Source organism: Callionymus lyra, chromosome 18 (genome assembly GCF_982586985.1).
Source record: "Callionymus lyra chromosome 18, fCalLyr1.hap1.1, whole genome shotgun sequence".
Classification (NCBI taxonomy): domain Eukaryota; kingdom Metazoa; phylum Chordata; class Actinopteri; order Syngnathiformes; family Callionymidae; genus Callionymus; species Callionymus lyra.
This window is the reverse complement of record NC_141835.1, coordinates 8,412,398-8,433,617: the sequence shown is the minus strand read 5'-3', so window position 1 is coordinate 8,433,617 and position 21,220 is coordinate 8,412,398. Positions and strand designations below refer to the sequence as shown.

General features: G+C 39.1%; 2 protein-coding genes across 4 annotated transcripts in view; both read left to right on the top strand.

The window, feature by feature from the left end:
• Positions 1–781: 781 nt before the first annotated feature.
• On the top strand, positions 782–19,795 carry LOC148060377 (filamin-A-interacting protein 1-like). The gene is made up of 6 exons (XM_087780142.1): positions 782–920; positions 11,224–11,497; positions 11,568–11,741; positions 11,819–11,997; positions 15,569–18,332; positions 19,365–19,795. The coding sequence occupies exons 2-6, from the start codon at positions 11,231–11,233 to the stop codon at positions 19,569–19,571; spliced, it is 3,591 nt and encodes a 1,196-aa protein (XP_087636268.1). The 5' UTR covers positions 782–920; positions 11,224–11,230; the 3' UTR covers positions 19,572–19,795.
• A 1,045-nt stretch (positions 19,796–20,840) lies between these two features.
• The window catches only part of LOC148060376 (cell cycle control protein 50A-like), a 6,262-nt gene continuing 5,882 nt past the window's right edge, over positions 20,841–21,220 (top strand). For 2 of the 3 annotated variants that reach the window (XM_087779679.1, XM_087779678.1), the window contains exon 1: positions 20,841–20,994. In XM_087779679.1, coding sequence (XP_087635805.1) covers positions 20,860–20,994 — 135 coding nt within the window. In that variant the 5' untranslated portion in view covers positions 20,841–20,859. Of the gene's footprint in view, positions 21,094–21,220 lie in introns of all 3 variants that reach the window. The other variant, XM_087779677.1, reaches the window with a different exon arrangement.

The following is a 21,220-nucleotide window of genomic DNA, read 5'->3' as shown; positions in this document are numbered from 1 at the left end:
ACTTTCCGACCTAAGGAGGACATTCTGTTCTCACATCAAAGTGGAAAAAACAAGCTGCTCAAACTAATAAACTGCCTAAAGCCTTGTCGCTAATGGTGCAGCAAACCACACATAAACCGAGTTTACACATCCATAAAGTTAGTGACCTAAATAAAAAAGCTGGGTTCCCACCGAATTACCGAGACCCGAGATGCATTTTTTTGTATCAAAAAAAATGTATCAACTCGACGAGGCCTCTGAAGTCCTGGAAAGTCTGGCCGCGTTCCACTCTCATCCGTCAGCAGTTGGTGGTTCCTTGGACCGCCGCAAGGAGCCGAGTGGCTCCTGTCACCCGGACTTTCCCAGGACGAGGGGGTTCAGCTGTCGCCGAGGGTCAACGGGGAACAGTTTGGCTCCCCTTGGCCCTTCGGACGAAAACTTGCATGCATTACCGCTAGCCTCAGCTGCTAACAGCACCCGCTCTTGGCAGGAGGGCGAGAGTTAAATATAGTGCTGGACTTTTTTAGACTCTATGTCAGAAAGAGAGAGAGAGAGAGAGAGAGAGAGAGAGAGAGAGAGAAAGAGAGAGAGAGGGGATTGTAGCCTAGTGCAAATATCTGGCATCATGCTCACACACTTCACTCTCCGGTTCATTCTCTTTATCTAAGACGTTCAAACAAGAGGTGAGCTGTTTCTGGAGTCGGTCGGTGGGAGTGACGGAGAAGGAGAGAGAGAGAGAGACACTTATTGCTCTCCACTCTTCCCTCCCTTCACTCAGAGAAACAGAAAAAGCCAGAGCTGAGGATGACTCTTTGCAATCGCTGAATAGACCAGAAGTCATTGGGGGAAGAGCGGGGCGAGTAATCCCGGATGATTCATAGCTTCACTTTTTTTCTTTCGCCGCCAACTCTTTTAAAATCTGGGTGACGACACCTCAACAGGTAGGACTGACAAATCTTTCACCTCTCTCTCTCTCAACACCGGTGCTCTGTAGAAGAAAAGACTTGATGATGATGTCGGGTCATTGATCGGTGTGTAACAATGTGCCACTCAGCAGAACCGAGAGGGTCATGAATCAAACATGGCTTTATGAATGAGACCATTTAACGTTTGGATGGTTTGTGGTTTCCAAGTGGGCGCGAGAGCCCACCATTCCAGCAGACTACAACGACTCATGGTTCACTCGGGCTTGTGGGAGTGATATTATTTTATTTATTAGGGTCATAAACGCTAATGATATTCGGCGATTACAGGGAAAAAAATCTCCAACATAATTCCTGAAATGGTTTGAATTTTGTCTCTAATGATCGAAGCAACAAAAGCACTTTATCAAGTTTAGTCCATGAAAACCTTTGTGAAAAGCTTTTCAACGCAGCCTTGAACATTCTCATTATAGCTCTACTTTTAAAGGTTACCTAGCAACTACTAAGAAACACAAAGCTAACTAAAGATAAAGAACGCTAACTAGCAATAACATCTCATCGTTTGCCCAACTTTATTATGCTTCAAACATTACTCTTATTATTGCCTGGTTATGTTGCCGGCGATAGATAAGGTGTTAAAAAAAAAAGCTTTTATTGCTTCTTTTATTTTCACTGCTTGAAAACTTATGTCAACATTTGGGCAAGTGTTTGTCAGAATTAGTTTGTTGACATTTCAAACCGCTCAAGAAAGTATGTCAAAAGGGTTTAAAAGAGACTTAATTATGAATTAATCCCGAGTCAATGATTGGAAAACTTTTCAAAGATAAAATCCAATAAGAAATAATAACGTGTTCACAAGTTTGCTTGTTAGCATATAATGCATATGCTTTTCACACTGATAATACTGTGTAAGTCATTCTTATACTACTATTTTTTTTTCGGGTACTTTCTATTAAAATATCTTTAAAAAAAACAGTTTTCCTAGCAGCACCCTGGTTTTCCTTCCATTTTTTTTAGCTTTACGTCAGTTTGTTGTTTCGTAACCACGCAATTTGTAGACGGCGGCTATTTTTTTTTCTGGCTATCAACAATGGCTATGATCTAGGACGTTGCGATGTAAAATCGCAGTAAGTTTACTGGTACGGAACCTTACACAAGGCACTCGCCAGTCCATTAAGTTGCCATGGCCTGCCACATGATAAGTAGTGATCCATCAGTGTGGGTTAAAAATGCATTCAAGGGCCTTAAACACCAACACATACTCGTGACTATAATGTAGTTTAGAAACTATTGTTTTCTGTTTTATCATCATCTTATTCGTCTGAGTGTTGTTAGCATTGGTATCACACTTAAACAAGGATGTGATGGAGGTTGTTTCCTAATCCATTAGCTGCAGAAGTTGTTCTCGGTCGACCTAGCTTCAAATATAAGCTTGTTGGTTAAAGCAAAAGGAAACTTTTTGGACAAACTTCAACACCTTCAGCTTCGAAAAGCTGTTGACTTGTTTTTTTTCTCTTGGATGTGCGTTGATACAGGGATTTTAACTAACAGTCACAGCTACTGCATCAAGTGCTTTACTATCTATACACCCTTGCTGATATGGATATGTTTATAAAAGCCAAAACATGACCTGATAAATATAGTAGAGACTCGCCTTAGGAAGTTATGTTGGTTGTGATTATCATGTGTCCTAAAGCAATGAGCAATGAACATACAGTTAGCATAGTTTTTTAGAGAAACTAGCTTGAGAAAAAGATGCTTTAATGGCGCAATTTGCTAACATCCACCAATCACTATGTGGTAGTGTGCTGCAACTGGAAAGAAAAAGGTTAGCCTCACTTCAGTCTTCATACTGAGAGTAAACGGAAGAGACAGAGGGGATAAATCCACCCCAGCTCTTGTCATGTATACACAAGAAATACAGATCGTAACGCAGACCACTGCTTATTATCAACCTCTAACCTTTCGCAGATCCAGCAGGATGACATCTTTCATCCTGCGTATATTTATGGGCTGTAACGATGTTGAAAAATGAATTCCATTTCATGCACATGAAGTCATCCGGAGACACATGGTTTCTGCTTCCCTGCGTACATTTGTCAAGACGCACATCAGACATGGACCGTCCCAGCATGGGAATCTTGTGCCTGGATTGTCAAGAGTCCAGAGACCTCACCCTTATCCTCCCACCCTCTCCAGCTGACATCACCCAAATACAAAGACAACAGGAACGTCGGAAGGACTTGTGATTTCATTTTGATAAAGTCGCTGCATGTCTCAGGAGATTCATGACATTTTATGAAAGAAATGTTTAGAAATTTAAACTAGCAGTCGCGTGTAAATATAAATCAATAACTTGGTCTATGTTTAACTACGATTGGGTCTAAGCCAAAGTGCAATTGATTTAAAATTAAATCACATTTCTGGATATAAAGATGTAAAATCTAAAACCGTTGCCAAATAAAAGTTTGTAGTTTCTTTATTCCTAAGGATTTGTTATCTTTTTTATCACTTCCTAGTTTATTATTGTCAACTACGGCTAGCTAACGCTAATTTAGCATGAATAATCTGCAAGAAAAGCACTCAGAGAGCGCAGACCTCCACCAATACATTCTGATGGTTTTTCTTTTTCAGAAAATATTATCGACCTACATAAATCGACATATATGATTTTATACATACAATATATATATTATTTACTAATGTAAAAGCACGTGGCTTACAGGAGAATTAAGCTCTTTCTACAAGTGAAAGATCCTTTGAAATATTGGTGGATACAGATGGTAAACCAGATCACCACCAAAATGTGATTACATGGTCCGTGTTCCAACATAAAATATTTTCTTAAAACCTCATGGAAATTATTTTGTAGATATTTCGCGAACAGACAGATAAATGCCAATAGTCACAAAACCTAGAGTTTAAAAAAAGGATCTTAATTGTGAAAATACTCCTTAACTTGTTAATAAAGAAAGGAAAAATATTGTTATAGTATCGCAAAACGTTCTTTTTCATACAGTTTAAACACGTTCAATGATGTCGCTTCATACAATTTGTAGCTTCTGAATCTCGGGTGTTTATTGTGTAAAAAGATCTTACCTACTGTGGTTTGTCTTTGAAGTTCTTGACAAAGACGTTAGTAGTTTTCCCAGGCTTGGCTCTACATATACCTGCGTATATCACGATATAGGATTTGTTTAAGGTTGCTTGCGTTTGTGTACTTCAAAAAAATTGTAGTTGAGTAAGATATCATATATTAGTGGCATTTTACCATCAACAATTTTCATTGGGGGCCATTTTGTATGAGACGTAAAAGTGTCTTAAAGTTATAGTTCACCCAACATTTTAAATTTATTTTTTACTCACTCTCATGTCGACCTAGGGTTGGGATTATTTTCAGAATAATCCGTTCTTTTTATACTCAAAAATGTAGCGACTAGAGAGTTCAGTCTTCTTCGTCTTCATCTTCGTCCAAAAAGACACTAATAAACATCAAAATATCTCCATACTGCTCGTCTGTAACGTTCCTCTTGTATTGAAGAATCAACATTTTCAGAAAAAAACGTGTATAATTTAATTATGTTTGTAGCGGAAGCTGCTAAACTATCAGCAGAAATAACTTCAAATACAGATTTATTCAAGTTCTTTCTGAACAAATCCTCATGTCGAGGCTACAATGCAAGATGGACGTTACAGACGAGCAGTATGGAGGTATTTGGATGTTTCTTTTTGGAAATGAAGACGAAGACAACTCCGGTCCTGTCGCTACATTAAAATGAACAAATATTTTTAACTATACCAATTAAAAAGAACCGATTACTCTAGAAATAATTAGAAATAATCCCAACCCTTAGTCGACATGAGGGTGAAAATGAGGTTTAACGGAAATTTTGGGACAACTATCACCTTAAACTGGTATACAGTAGAAACAATTTTTTTTAAGAATTTAGTCAATTTACGGGCATAGATTTTTGTTTCTATAGCTATCTTTGTATCCTTTTTTAGTGTTTTTTCCTCTGATCTATGTTCTTTATATTTGCACTTTGTCATCCGTTGCACTTTGTTATTTTTATTTGCACTTTGTTCTTGTTTTTATCAAACTATCGTCTGCTGTGAAATGGAAAACCAATTTCCCGATCTCAGGGGGATTAATAAAGCTGTTCTAATGTAATTTACTTGAGAGTAAGTAACTCAAATTTCTCAGCAATATTTTCGTCTTACAGCAACAGGGTTGCAGGTTTTATTCCACCAGGTGTCCCTCTGGTTACCCCCCAAAATCAAAAAACTACTGAGGTAACTTGATGGCTCTTGAAAGTTACCCAAGGTAACAAATAAAGTATTACAATAGAAATAAAGCAAGAATCTGATGTTTAAATCGGAGTTTACCATTAGCTTTAAACAACACCTTCAAGAATCAGTCAAGCCAAGAGGCCTCCATACATGAGCTGCAAGGAAAAGTATTCTCTTGTCTCACTCGTGTCGACACACTTTGACTATCCTTCCTATCTTCGAGCGCGGCGGCCATGTTGTATGTTGGTCTGCGGGGCCTCACCGACAGCTGCCCCTGACACATGCACAGCTCCACCAGTATAAGAGCCTCTGGACTTGAATTCCAGAAATGTGCTTCAGACACTTTTGGATATTCCACAGAACAGTGGTGCTAATAACTCATGTTCGCCGTGGTTTAAAAATAACCATTTGAAACCCGAACCTGAAATCTTGTCCCGATCAGCGGATTGGTTAATTGAGAAAAAAAAAAAAAAAAAGGGTTCACACGGTTGGTTTTCTAATCATGGGGAATAAGATCCACGATACATTTGTTAGGTGTCATCGGGTTGAGTCTTCACGTTGTAGCTGCAGCCGCGGCGGCCAACATCCTCACCAGGGAACACGAGGGATCGGGTGGTGTTTTCGCTGAAGCTCAATTTGATCTGTTCGCATGAGAAATGACGGCTCGACCAGTTTCCTACAAGGCTTACAAATCCTCAGGAACCAATGAAAGGTTATCAATTCAGCATATGTTAAAGCAAGAATTTGGCAACATCATGTCTAAAACTTTGTAATACCTCTGCCAAGGAGGTCTTGTTTTTGCTAGAATAAGTTTGTTTGTTGGTAAAAATGACTCAAAGAGTCGTGAACAGATTCTTTAGATAAAAGTTCGAGTCTAATGGATCCAGGAGGGTTTTCGAGGTCTTGTTATTAACTTTTGTATGACTTTTTAACAATGTTCCTTAAGCGAGCAGTAAAAAGAAAACCCGGAAAAAAATTTAATTTTAAAACAAAGATCAACCACCAATTGACTCCTATGATCCCTCACGTTACAAAATGGTGCAGGTTCAATTCCTGGTTTGCTGTGAGCCGATACCCATGAAATAAGGTCCTTGGGAGAGGTGTGCTCTGTCTCGGTGCTTCTCTACTTTATCTATACTACAAATTGTCAAACTCATGGTCTGGTCCGACCAAGACTTTTTTATCGGTTTTTGTTAATGTTTATATTGACATTAAAACTGGGTCTCAAAGAATGTACAGACAGTATATTTACCTGTTCCTGTTAGGTAAATATACATTTTCGACTCAAACTACTAAACAAACTACTTGCATTTGTCTCTGATCTATGGAGGAAAGGAAAATGTCTTTCGTGTGGCTTTTGTGTGCAAGATAAATTCTACAAAAAAATATATATAACTTTCGAGAGTGTTGTTTATGGCTGAATTTGTTGAATTTTTTAGCAAAGGTCTTTTTTTAAGTCTTGCTTAAGGGTTCTTCTTTATGTATGCTCATAAGATTCTGAAAAAGCAAATTAAACAACTATTTATCTAATATTTTTCTCGGGGCTGGTGGTGGAACTCTTTTATAGGGACAAACAACAGACCTTTAGCTTGTGAAGTCACCTTCTATTCAAGGGAATTTTGACCCTAATTTTGCTAAAAAATCAATGATAAGCTACAACTACCTTCTGGATGTCAAACCAACAGAAACCCGTATGACCTAGACCTGTTCCGCTTAAATCCCACAAGCCAGGAAATATTAATTTGATATTCAAAACCTGTCCTGACACCACGAGTGAGACCTCTGGACTCAAGGCTGAACTTGATTTCCTCCCATTCTTCACCAGCCTGCAGTTTAGTTCTTAGGATATAATTTACCTTCACAGCGAGCGGTTTGAAATCACGTCAAACACGAAGGTTGAATCACTTGTTTTTCCCGCAGTCGCACTGACTCAACCGAGCGGTGACACTACGGTGATGTCATCACAAATCAGAGCTTTGTCCAGATGCTTTAGAAGTAAAATCATTAGCCACCAGTTTGAATGACTAAGTGGAACGACGACATCTCTGATTTCTGGCTCGTCCGTAGAAAACTGACCTCGGGGTTCACGACAAACGACAAGATGTCCGTCAACAGGCCGGAGCACACTGAGGGGCTTTTGTACGAGCGCATGAGAACACACTGAGACATTTTCAGACAGCTACACTGATATCTTGGAATGTTCCTTGTCATAAAAAAAAAAAAAGCATCTTAAATAAACTGTATTTCATTTGTGTTCTTATCCACGAGCGGTTGCCAAGTGCTTTAAGGCAAGGAACATTTATAGCACCTCGTAAAGTCACATGTGGTTCAATATATGAATAAATCAAGGGAATTATTTCTTCTTCTTCTGGGGCTCCTAAAGCAAATCAGTGCACATATGTTTTTAAATATATGTCCTGAACCATCGAAGAGTTATTTGTTCTAGAACACTGTCGGATGAACTTTTATTCTACCTCTGACCTTCCTGAGACATTTAAGAGGACCCCCATTTTCAAAACTGTACACGTCTGAAATCTGTACTACTTTTCATTTTGGCAAAATCTCAAGAAGACTTTAACCCTTTGACCGCCAGTTTTATTTGCAAAGAAACCACAACTTTTTTTTTTTTTTTTTACCAATTCATTATATTTTTCTTGATTGACAACATTTTGTGTTTTTTTCGAATTAAACTATTTAGTTTTCTTGGATAAAAACACACTTTCTGTACTACTTAAATTAAAATGTAAGTCTTGAGTCAGATTGGGTCGGCCTTACAAAGAATTACAAATTTTGTTTTACCAAAATGTTATTTGTCAAAAACTCAAAACGATTTTCTTTGATCTTTAATATTTTGTGTATTAAATGACTTTAATTAAAAGTCTGCCTTTAGATAACTGATGAAAAAAACCCTTTTTTTCACCATAAAATAAAATAGATATATACAAATTGAACAAAAGATTTAAAGTAACAAACGTAGAATTTCAAAAACCACATAAATCATCATCATGTGAATCAAACTTTTGTTTATTTTGTGTTCTTCTGCTTAATTGTTGTTTCTTTATAAATATTTGTATTTATTTTAAGCCTACAAATTCAACCTTGTTTCCTTTTTTTTTGTTTAAAGAAAAAAACAAAAAACTAGTTCAAATTTTGAGGTATCTTTCCTGAACATGAAATAAAATAAAACAAAATCATTATATTTGATGCACGTTGCTGTGAAGCCTCTAATTTTCCTCATTGAACAAGAAACCAAAAACTTTCTCTTACAAAAGTAACTAAAATCTACTGTTTAATAATGTTATTGTCATGTCAAATTGGAAGGTAAGCAGGTATCTCAGACTAAAGGCCAAAAACATATTTATTATTAATACCTAATACCTGTTCCGGTGAAGGAACATACCCATAATGCACTGCAACTGTGGCAAAAATTTTGACATTGAACTACACAATGACTTCTTTTACACCCCTTTTATTCTTCGGCCGCCCTCAAAGACAAAGCGACAGCTGGACTCACCCCGAGCTCACAGAAACTTAAATTTAGGCCCCAGACCTTGAAAGAGACCCTGCCGACAAGATCCTATTAGAGGCTGCTAATGTATTGTGTGCGGGTCCATCAGCCACATTGTGCCGATGGTTCAGATGCCTTGAATGAAGCTCTAACTTGTTACTCTTCGGGATCACTGTCTGTCGGCTATTTTTTATTTTCCAGCAGGAATGTTGCCGGCCATGGTGGAATGCCGCTCTTCTGACATTGGAATTTCCATTTGCTGTGGAGGGAAAGCCGGTGTAGATAACATGAGCCACACTAGCAATAAATCTATATATTAGACGTTTATATTTTGCATTAACCGATAAAGTTGTTTGCAGTGTTTATTAACATACGCTAGAAAAATAAGTTAGCTTCTTGTTGATCTCACAGTAAATGGCTTGATAGCTAAAGATAAGGTAATTTATTGCGATGCAAGCTAGATAGTAAAGTAGTTGATGTTTATTCATTTATTTTAATTTCAAGAGCTAATTATGAATATAATAAAGCGTAATGACTAGTCTGAGTTTCTGTACGGGTTGTCATTTAAATATTTTCAAAAAAGCTGTTATCCATCCATCCATCCATCCATCCATCCATCCATGCATCCATCCATCCATCCATCCATCCATCCATCCATCCATCCATCCATCCATCCATCCATCCATCCATCCATCCATCCATCCATCCATCCATCCATCCATCCATCCATCCATCCATCCATCCATCCATCCATCCATCCATCCATCCATCCATCCATCCATCCATCTGACTAAATAAAGCTAAGCTAAACTAAGCTAAGCTAACCTGAGCTAATCGCAATACTATTTAAAGTACAGCAGCTCAAAACAAAAACAACACGTACAATGAGTTTATTAGAACATTGTATTAATGAAAAAATGAATTGCTTATAGAAAGTGGCTAAAAACCTGTTGAAGTTATTGCTAAATACCCTGCTACATTATTTACTAAATAATGTAAAATATAACTTTAAGTATAACTCGGTTTCATTTGAAAGTATATTCAAATGTTACATTTTTTAGTTTTTTTTTACATGAGAGATAAGCAAATGGAGAGGTTATCATAAGACCACCATCTAAATGCTAACGAAAACTAGCTTTACAGGTTAAGATAGTTCAGTTTGAGTTTCGAAGTACGCTGCATAGCATTGAAATGCTAAAGTGTATTCCAGTGAGCTGATTTCTACGGCCAACGATGTGAGCTGCAGCCACGGCGTCTTGCCCACTTGTCAAACTTTTAATGGCCCTGGAAAAACGAGACTACTAGATACTGTAGTATCTCTGGTTTCACGTGGCACGTACCCAGGAAGTAAAAATAACTCAGCAAGCATGGTGTCATCCATTTTGTCAACAGCACTTAAGACCCGCCGTGAGTCATTTACAGTATTGCAGCATCATGCCAAAGTAGCGTCAGTTTATCGCTGCTGCCCTTCAGGACGGATGTGAATTCTATCTGCTGCATTAAGCACTCTTAACTATTGAGTCTAGTCTTATCTAAAAACAGATGTGGTGCAGTATGTTTAGTTAAAGGGCACCTAATGTGAAAACCCAACTCTTCAAAATGCAGTAGGTCATTTATTATGACGTTGCTCGGTTTTGAAGTTATTACTAAATAAAGTTCTCAGCGTCTGAAATCTCGCCAAACGAGATTACGGTTTAAATTAAACATTCTGACATCACTCTGGTGGAGGTGTCCTCCCCTAGAAGCCCTAAATCAGTTAAGTACCAACATGTTAATCGTGAAACATAATAAATATTTATGTAAACATGTTGAGAGTTACTTCTGCCTTTAGGTGTTTTTGTAATAGAATAGAATAGAAAAGCTTTATTCATCCCCAGAGGGGAAACACACTTTCACAACAGCGCAGTTTAAAAAAATAAAGTGCAAGGAAAAAGAAATAATAAAAGAGATAATACAAAATAAAATAAAAACGATCTTAAGAATATACAATTATTTACAAAAAATAGAATAAATATAAAATAAAATAGAATAAAATAAAATAGAATAGAAATAAAAACGGGAAAATAAAAATAAAAATAAAAAACACACAAGAAGAAAATCACACTACGGATTAGCATCAGGATATTTAAAGTAGAGGGTTAAAATTAATGTGTACATTAAGCAGCACATTTTATTTTTATTATTGTTTTTTAATGTACAAACAAGTTTTAGGAGTGAGTTTTAAATGTACGTGAGTCCTTGAATTCGACTCGTGTTTTTGTGACCAATCAGAGCAGAGTGGGCGTGGTTGCTTGGACGAGAATTCTTCTCAGCCAAAACAGCGCATTTTAAGTGGGCAGGGCTTACGTTTATTTTATGTAAATATCTTTGTTAAAGGAGAGTTTTGTGCAAAAATAAACATACTGATAAGTATAATAGAGGTCCTAGAACATTTTAAGAGACATTCAATCAGCACATAAGGTGCCCTTTAAAAACTGATATTAAAGCTGACAAAATGTTAACGGTCTTCAATGTCTCCTGCAGGTCTAGGATGAGATCCAAAAGCAGTGGGGTGGAGTGCCCTGCCAGCGGACTTCTTGGGGTTCCACAAGCTGATCACGATATCAACCCTGAGCCGGAGGATTCACCGCCCGTCAAGGGTTTGAAGGCCAAAGTGGACGAGATAAAGATGGAGGCGATCCCTGACAAAGAGAAGCTGTTGCTGGAAGACGGAGAGGAAAGCAAACAAGGGTCTATCATGAATCTTCCCAAAGAGGAGCTGCTGAAACTTCTGGGGATCATGGAAGGAGAGGTGCAGGTGAGGGACTCAGTGATGCTACAGCACCCTCGTGTGGTGGAGAATGATTGGTGCTGATTTTTTTTCTCAGGCGAGAGAAGACGTCATCGGGATGCTGAGGACCAAAACATCTCCATCGGTCTCACTTGAATCCCAGTACGGAGCTGCTGTACCCGGTGCGGCCCTGCAGGCGCTGCAGAGGGACCGAGTCCTCACTGGAGTGAAGCCGCCCAAACAGAGCGTCTATCAAAAGCCCATTATTGAGGTCTGTCTCTCAGCTTCAGCTCTGAGAACTCCATCAACTTATGTCCTGGGTTTCTGTCTCTATATGGACTTTCTCAGCTGGAGCGTCTCCAGGACAAGCACAAGGAGACCTACCGGAGGATGCTGAGTCAGCTGCTGCTCGCCGAAAAGTGCCACCGACGAACCATTCACGACCTAGACATAGAGAAGCGCAAACACGTCGACTACATGAACAAGAGCGACGACTTCACCAACCTCCTGGAGCAGGAGAGAGAAAGGTGACCTTAGGAGCTTCTAACTCTATCAAAGTTCTTCTCCACGGTTCGGAATTCAAAACTGACACTCATAGAAGCTAGCGAATCCAGAAATCCGAGTCAAACGTGGATAAATCCCACATTCTGCCATGTTTCCACTGGTCAAACAAGTTTTAAATAGGGGAGAAACCTAACCAACCAGGCAACACCACTTCCAAGACGCAGGTATACAACCAGCCAATTAGTTAAGGGCTAACGCTATACCAGAGCTATTCAACCAAAATTTCATGAAGGACAGATTATCCTACCGATGTCCAGCCGGTGGGGTGTTCAGCCTCACTACTAATATTTGCACTTATGTTTTATTAAGTTTTGTACAGTAAAAAATTCAGCTTTAAGGCTTCATTATGTACGAGTGATTGAGTCTTGGGCCAGGCAAAATTGCTGGACTTAATTGAATAACCTTGCTCTTTACCATTAAAATGTCATTTGGAATGGAACAACGGTAAAGATAGCAATGGTTTATAAACTCACTTTTGAGAGCCAAGACCTAGTGACTAGGTTGGTACAAGAAATCCATGTATACGGACAAGTTGACAAGTATTTCCAGTTGTTATGACGGGGGCGAGGGGGTATCATTCCTTTTTGCATGTAGCCATTTGCACATGGATGCTATCCTTTGCAAAATTAAGTTTTTAGCTGTGAGAGTTGTGAAGTTCCAAGAAACCTTTAAATGGTATGGAGCTAGCAATTGATTCTTTTAGCTGGCGTTTGCCTCTTGGAAGTGGTTTTGCCAGTTTCCTGGCCATATCCAATCAAATACCCTGGTACAGTTTTCAGAAGCTCAAAGACTAAAGGAAAAGTCCTTCTTTTGGAAAGTAGTACGTTTTAAAACTGTAGGCCTCATAGTCCAGTTTTAAGCTAAGCGAACACATTTTATAGTTATTTATCTTTTCATATGGAAACTTCCAGGAACAGGAATCATGACATGGAAAGAAGGGACTTCAAAAGAAAGCATAAAATATATATTTTGGGGGTTTTAAAGAGATAGATTTGACGCAGGTTTTTTTGGTAAAGGTTTGGTAGCGTTAGCATTTGAGGAGAAAACAGAAACTGTCAGTGGGAGTTGAATTTTAAAGAGATAACCTCAAATGCCTTTGCTGTTCTGGGAGTTGGTTGAGCTCAAAGACACGAACGGGGGTAGAGTTCAACCTCGGACAGGAGAGTCAACCAGAGGGATTAAGCGCCCATGACATCACCTCGGAGTTGTCACCGGTTGCGACCAGGAAGAGCCTCCGTCACGTGGATGCCGAGGGCCTCACGGAGATCAAACGCTCTCCTTGTCAAAAGGGGCAGTGAATGTGTTTGAGAAAAAGGGCCTCCTAATTAAAGTGCTCGCAGATGAAAGAGGGTAATTGACTGCTCCATGTAGAGGAATGTTTTCCTCGTGGCTCCCATCACACATCATCGTACGCTCACGTTAAGTAAATCAGGAAGACAGTTAGGATTGATGTAGACTTTCCATTAAAGTGGGAAAAGGAAGCCAAACATTCTTCTTGCCTTACGTGTGCAAATAGCTGATAAGAAACTGAATCAATGTCCGGAATTAACGTTTTTTTTGGAAGCTAACAATGTCATTTATAAACTACACTCAAAGCTTAAGAATTTTTACTCTGTTAGCTCAAAAGTGCACTATTTGGTTGTACTTTGAAACTGTAAGTACAACAAATATCCTACTGGTGACGCCACATCAAGGATGGGAAATGAAATACCCTAAATCACCAAATTATATCCTACTAATGTTTTGTGGCAATTACAGGTAAGGTGGTGGCTTTGAAGTAGGAAACAATTTTAACAAATTATTGAAAAAATAATTTAAAAATGTTTTGCTTTTATGGATAAATTGTTAGTAAATTCTTTAAATAGTTTGTAAGTTTGTCTTGCACTTTAACAACCAGCTAAGAAACAACAAAATGAAAAAAACGACCCTTAATATGATTGGAAATCTTTTAAAATGTATGAAAAAAATTCAAATATATTATATATACAGGACATTTGATTTTGAACAAGAATATAAAAATAAGATTTATAGTTAAAGTTTAAATTGTTACGTTAATGCATATTTCTTCCATTTTATATAGGTTTGGTTCAAATGTAATTAATCAAAAACAGACAAAGTATGAAAAAAACGAATTATGATTAAAAAAAACTTTATTTAAATGTAATTTCTATTTATTTTGACACCAATGTAGCCTTAAAATTAAAAATCTCATGTCAAATTGAGACTCAAATTAGTAATTACAATAAAAAATAAACACAAAATTGTTAGTTAATGCTCATGAGAATTTTTATAAAAGTTTAATTTGCCTCTTTAATTTGATTGACGCATGAAGACAAGCAATGAACAGTGTTGTATGAGACCCATAATGTCGTTGTTTTACTCTTTTGCTCTTGATACTATTCTCAGATGACCTTTGTTTATCCTTTCAATCGTCTCAAGATTTAAGAAGACTTGTTTATAGTTTATAGTTTATAGTGAATATTGTCTCATTATTTGCTGTTAAGGCTTTAATATTTTTTATATACTGTATTTAAAAAAAAATCACTGCTCATATAATGAACAAAAAAAGAAAGTAAAAAAGGGCTGTAAAGAAAGTATGACACTTCTGCCACTCCTCCTCTGGCAAGAGTTCCACCCCTTCATCCTCTCACACTCAAGCCTTGTTTGGATGATTATACAGTAGCAGCCTGGAAGGTGCTGTTCTTAATTCCCTTTTCCTTCTCCCGATTCGTCTCGAATCTCGTCATGGATGGTCTTTGGAATTTCCTTGTTTATCTCTGGACTTAGATAGTTGGTTTTCCGGTGAGTTTAAATTCAATCTTTACCAACGAAACTGTCTGAAAGGTTTGTTTTGTTTGGACGACTGCCGGAGTGTATGAGGACAAAAGGCTTCCACTTTGCATTCAATCTTCTTTGCATTTCATTTGTATCCGTAATGAGAACATGAGCTGCATAAAAAAAACAAGCTGGGAGACGTTGCTAAGAAGACGACCTTTCCTGGAAATGTGTTCGTTGTAAACTGAAAAAGAAATATATGTTTTTGATATTGATAAAACAACAAACGTAGCCATGCTGACTAGTTAAAGTCAGAGCTTACAAATCTTTTCAAGTATTCCTCACCACCATCAATTTTGTTTATCTGTACATCATTTAGTTTGAGATTTTAATTTTAATTCTAACCTTTAAGTGTTACAAAGTGGTGTTTTTACCTCGGAATTTTGGATGATAACACTATTATCGACTGGGCCAGCCAGTATAGCATTCAGTTGAACTTTTTTTTCTTTTAGGTTAAAGAATGAACATTCAGGGCTTCTATGGGGGACTTTTCGAACATCGGACATAGTCAATATCCTAAATATCACTTCAAAAAGTGTCAATTTATAATAAAATTACATTGCAACGTGTATTATGTATTCCAGAAAAAACAAATCCTTCTAAATAAATTTGGACTACTCAAATGGTAGATTGTTGATTGACCCACGTAACAAGCAAACAACACAAACTTATCAACTCTTCTTACTTTTATCATTCTAGATTGAAGAAGTTGCTGGAGAACGAGAAGGCCTACCAAGTGAAGAAAGAAAAGGAGCATTCCAAACGCCTGGCTAAGGTGCAAGAGGAGCTGGTCAAGCTGAAGTCTTTCGCTCTGATGTTGGTCAATGAGCGTCAAGAATACCTAGAGCAAATGGACCAACAGAGTCAGAGGGTTCAGGAACTCAACCAGCAACTTCAAGCGCAGGAGAAGACTTTGAGTCAAGTCAAAGAGCACGCTCAGGAGGATGGGCAGAGAGCTCTTAACTTGGAGGTCGAGTTGAAAGAGCAGTCAGCTAAACTGGTTCAACAGCAAGAGGATATGAGCACCAAGCTAGCCGCTCAGGACTCTCACAACAGTCAGCTCAGTACAGATCTTCTAGCGCTTAAGCAAAAAGTGGAAGAACTGGAAGAAAGAAACAAAGCATTGAGGAAATCAGAAGAGGAACTTCAGGAACTAAGGGAGAAGATTGAGAAAGGTGACAGTGGAAACTCGAACTTGATTGCTGAGCTGGAGAATTTGCGAAAGCGAGTGCTGGAAATGGAAGGCAAAGACGAGGAGATCACCAAAACGGAGAATCAGTGCAAGGAGCTAAAAAAGAGGTTACATGAGGAGGAGAGTAAGACGAAAGACCTTCGTTTAGAAGTGGAGAAACTGCAGATAAGAATGATGGAGTTGGAGAAACTCGAGCTGGCTTTCAACAAAAGCAAGAGCGAATGCGAACAGCTGAGCAGGGCTCTGGAGAGAGAAAAGGGTCTCGCCAAAGACCTCTCGGATGAGGTTGTTACTCTAAGGATCCGGATGAAGGAGCTTGAGACTTCTGAGTTGAAGTTGGAGAAGTCGGAGCTGAGTCTCAAAGATGACCTAAGTAAGTTGAAGTCATTGACGGTGGCCTTGATGGAAGAACGGAAGACACTGGTAGAAAGGGTGACTTCAGACGAGAAGAAGGCGGAAGATTTGAGTAACATGGTCGTCCTTGAGCAGAGTAAGGTGATGGAGGTGACAGAAAAACTGATAGAGGAAAGTAAAAAGCTCCTCAAGTTAAAATCGGAGATGGAAACCAAGGTTGACCTTCTGACTATAGAAAAGGGTGAGCTAAGCACTAAGCTAGCATATGAAATGGGGAAAGCTAATGATCTGAACATTAAAGTAAGTCAGATGAAGAAGAGGCTGGATGGATTTGAACAAGCCGAGAAGATCAAGAACGGGGACATGGGACGAGCTGGCAACATGGACGAGAACAAAATCAAGGAGCTGACCTTTGAAATCGAACGGCTGAAAAACCGCCTCAAACAACTGGAGGTGGTCGAAGGAGACCTGATCAAAACCGAGGACCAATACGACATGCTGGAGAAGAAGTTCATGACGGAGCAAGACAAAGCAAACTTCCTGTCTCAGCAGGTGGAGGCGATGCGAAGCCAGATAGCTCACAACAAAGCCATCGAGAAAGGCGAGGAGGACAGCGGGGAGGACGACTTGCGACAGCAGCACAAGAAGGAGGAAGCTAAAAACAGGGAGCTGCAGGCCGACGTAGTGGCACTAAAGGAGAAGATACATGAACTCATGCACAAAGAGGACCAGCTGTCCCAGCTGCAAGTGAATTATTCTCTTCTCCAGCAGAGGTTTTTGGAGGAAGAGGAGAGAGCCAAGAACATGGGGACAGAAGTTTTCCATCTCACCAAAGAACTTGAAATAGCGAAGCGCCAGAGTCGGGCATTGAGGCCGAGTTTGAACGGTAGGAGAATGGTCGATGTCGCCGTCGCCTCCACCGGAGTACAAACCGATGCTTTTAATAGCGGGCCCGCTGAAGAGGAGACCCCGGCTGTGTTCATCAGGAAGTCTGTTCAAGAAGAGAATCACCTAATGAACAACATAAGACAGAAGTGTTTGAAGAAACCAACCGCAGGGGTTGAGCGAAGCCCATCGTCTAGCAGTGATCTGGGCTTAAAGAAATCTTGGATTCCCTGGATAAGGAAGAGAGACAACTCTAATACTCATGAGACCCACTCTGAGAAGACCTTGCACATCAACGGTGAGCCTGTGCGAGCTGACGTTGCAATGTCTCAAAAGATAGGGCAGCCTCTACATATAAGGGTCACGCCCGATCACCAGAACCATATGGCTACCCTTGAGATAAGCAGCCCCACCGCAGAGGACATGTTCTCCAGCTCGGCTCCACTCAGTCCAAACCCATCCCAGCCAAAATCAAGAATTACGATCATTCCTTCGCATTCTGCAACAACCCACAGGGGAAAGTCTTCCAATGGTCCTGAAAGAGCCAAGTCGCCTGTATCCATAACTACCATGTCCAAAGCCAAGTCAGAAAACAGCAGACTACCATCAAACATCTCAGGAAGACCATTGTCTCCCGTGACCATCATGACGGTGAGCACAGCTGTCGTGTCTGAATCATCTGCCTCGCCAGAGCCCCAGGAGATGACGATGGGCCGTGCCGTTTTCAAGGTCACCCCGGAGAAGCAAATGGTGCCGATGGCGATACGAAAAGGCAACAACAACAACAACATCATCACCACGGACGACAATAAGATCCATATTCATTTGGGAAACAGCGTCGCACCCAAGATGGTGGTCAGGCCGGTGTCCGCCGTGACAGAGAGCAAGGAGCTGACCCTGTCGACCGGGACGGTCCTACGCTCCCCGCGGCAGATCACCACCACTAATGCCAGGTGTACCCAGAGTAAAGTGACGAGCAGCATTACCATTTCCCCTGTGACGGCTGCAACGAACAGACCAAGTCACAACCAGGTATGTTTATTCCCTATGCCTAAATTCGGGGATACCATGGGTGAACCTTTTACTACTAATTCAAGTACTAGTTCCACTAATACTTCTACTACTAATACTACTACCACTTTTACTACTAATTCTATTACAACTTTTACTACTAATTCCACTTCTACTTCCACCAATACTTCTACTACTAATACTACTACTAATTCCACTACTAATTCCACCAATACTTCTACTACTAATACTACTACTAATTCCACTACTAATTCCACTAATGCTTCTACTACTAAAACTACTACTAATTCCACCACTACTTCCTCTAATTATTCTACTACTAATACTACTACTAATCCCACAACTACTTCCACCAATACTTCTACTACTAATACTACTACTAATTCCACTACTAATTCCACCAATACTTCTACTACTAATACTACTACTAATTCCACTACTAATTCCACTAATGCTTCTACTACTAAAACTACTACTAATTCCACCACTACTTCCTCTAATTATTCTACTACTAATACTACTACTAATTTCACTACTACTTCCACAGCACAGCAGGGTCAGCATTCGCACTGCATTTTCTTCTGGAAATGCATTTTTCTAGTAACACTCTTGACTTTTCTTCAGTATTTTCAAATAAAACACAATTGAGGTATTTACCCGTTGAAAGCAGTAATTCTCAGCTTTAAAGGGTCTTTTTTTCCACAAGTCAGGGATCAAACTGTCGTACTGGATTGATTCTGTCAACCTTGTGTTGTGTCTTTTGTGCAACACAGGGGGAGCGTGACGGAATTGGCCTGATGGGAAAGCAGCACAGCTAATGATGTGGCGCCTTGCCACCTTGCTTGACTTCTGCTGTCATTTATAGTTGTTTCACGAAGCTCCGGCCAATTCTCACATTTTAATTGAGAAAACGGATTAATATTTAGGCTTTAAACAGCGTTTTATTTCAGATCTTGAAGTCATTTAAACAACTTCCCGTTCACTTTTCTGAGGAAACTTTACTTTTCTCTCTTTTCTTTCCGTGTCAAACAGACTGGGCCCGAAGCCCAAACTTCTCGCACCGGACTCACCCGCATCCCAATGTCCAAGAGCCTGAAGACAGGGAAGGCCGTGCTGGGGTCGCTGGGAATATCGAACGGAGTGAAGCTGGAGTCGCGAGCAGAGAGTCAGTCCATGAGGATAGAAGTCAAGAAATCAGCTGTGAACAGTACTATTTATCAAAATGGAGGCAAATGCTAACATGCTAACAAAGTTGCTTAATAGTTTGCCTTTGATTTATTATTATTATTGTGTTGGTTTTTATTTACCATGTGTGCAATTTACATAAAGTCATATTAAGCTGCCTTTAACTATTCCTTTTAGTTGAAAAACGTTGTAAAAAAAAAATTGATACGTGAATTTGTACATTTTAATTTGTATTAAAAATTGTTGAGTGTCATTACCAGAACGTGGAGGTTTAATACAGCCTTTGTAATGCAAGAGTGTGAGACGTAATAAAAGTTGAGATGGAACAGTTTGTATATTGGCAAACACACACACACACACACACACACACACACACACACACACACACACACACACACACACACACACACACACACACACACACACACACACACACACACACACAACAAGATCATACACAATAATCTACAAACCAAAGCAATGCACAAAAGACAATAACAATGTGATACGAGATCACACACAAACAGTATATTTAAAAACATAGAGAAAACCTTCAAATAAATACTGAAAAAAAATTATAAACACAGATGCATGAAATATGTTTTTGCACATGGACACATACAGTACATTTTTTTTAAGCAAAAATACAAATGAACAAAGGCAGCCACACAAAAACGTGAATACAATAAAATCACCGATCAGAAGTTTGGCCTCAAACTAAAAAAGCATCAAAAGAAGCCTCAAAAAGAAAAAAAACGTTTATAACAGTAGTTTTAAAATAGTAGTAAAATACTTTAATCAATAAAGAAGTAAATAGAAATATAAAACAAGTACACAAAATATAATTAAGGCTAAAATGTGTTTTTTTTTTGCAAAACCGAAAATGCAATACAAAAAGTCAACCATTACAAAATCTATGTTTACACAAAGACTCAATAACTCACAAAAACAATAATAATAAACAGCCAAAAAAGAAAGAATAACTTTCGAATACATACATACAGACCAAAACATCTAAAAAAAAATACACTAATAGAGGTAACTCAAAAGAAATAAAATGAATTCATAAGCAGAAGATTCTCATCATGAATAAAATGTGTCATAAAAGTTTAAAGGACCCATTTGCACGTCATTCTAATCAAAGTCGAGCTGAACGTTCCTCTCTGCTGCCCCCTACTGGCGGGTTTGAATCAAGGCCTGGAAAATAAACTCCTTTGTTAAAAAACGTCTTTGACTTTAATCTTATCAAACTGCTTTGATCTTATTCTTAATATAGAAAGATCTCCTCAGTAGAATCCCAATATCGCACCGGCCTCCCCGAGCGTTGCCTCGATGTCCAAACATGAGAAACTCGGAGAATAAACCTGGAGGTGGAAGAAGGACCAGCATCCAGGTTTCCTTGCGCGAGTGGATCGCGAAGCCGAGAGAAACGGATTTCACTCAGCAGAGGCTGGACGTGTGGTACCCCGTTCTGACGGTAATAAGGGTGATCCCCGTCCTCGTCTGTCTCAGCGTCTTCTTCGCCTCCGCCGGCCTCGGCATTTACGTCACGTCGGATAGCGTGGTGGAGTTCGAGGTTGGTGTAGTCGGCGCCATTTTTGAAATGGTTGTCCGGGCAGATTATTTATCTTTATTGTATTTATATTATATATTTTTTTAAAAAAATATACAAAAAAAAAAATTGAAGCCGTTGGCAGAGGTGT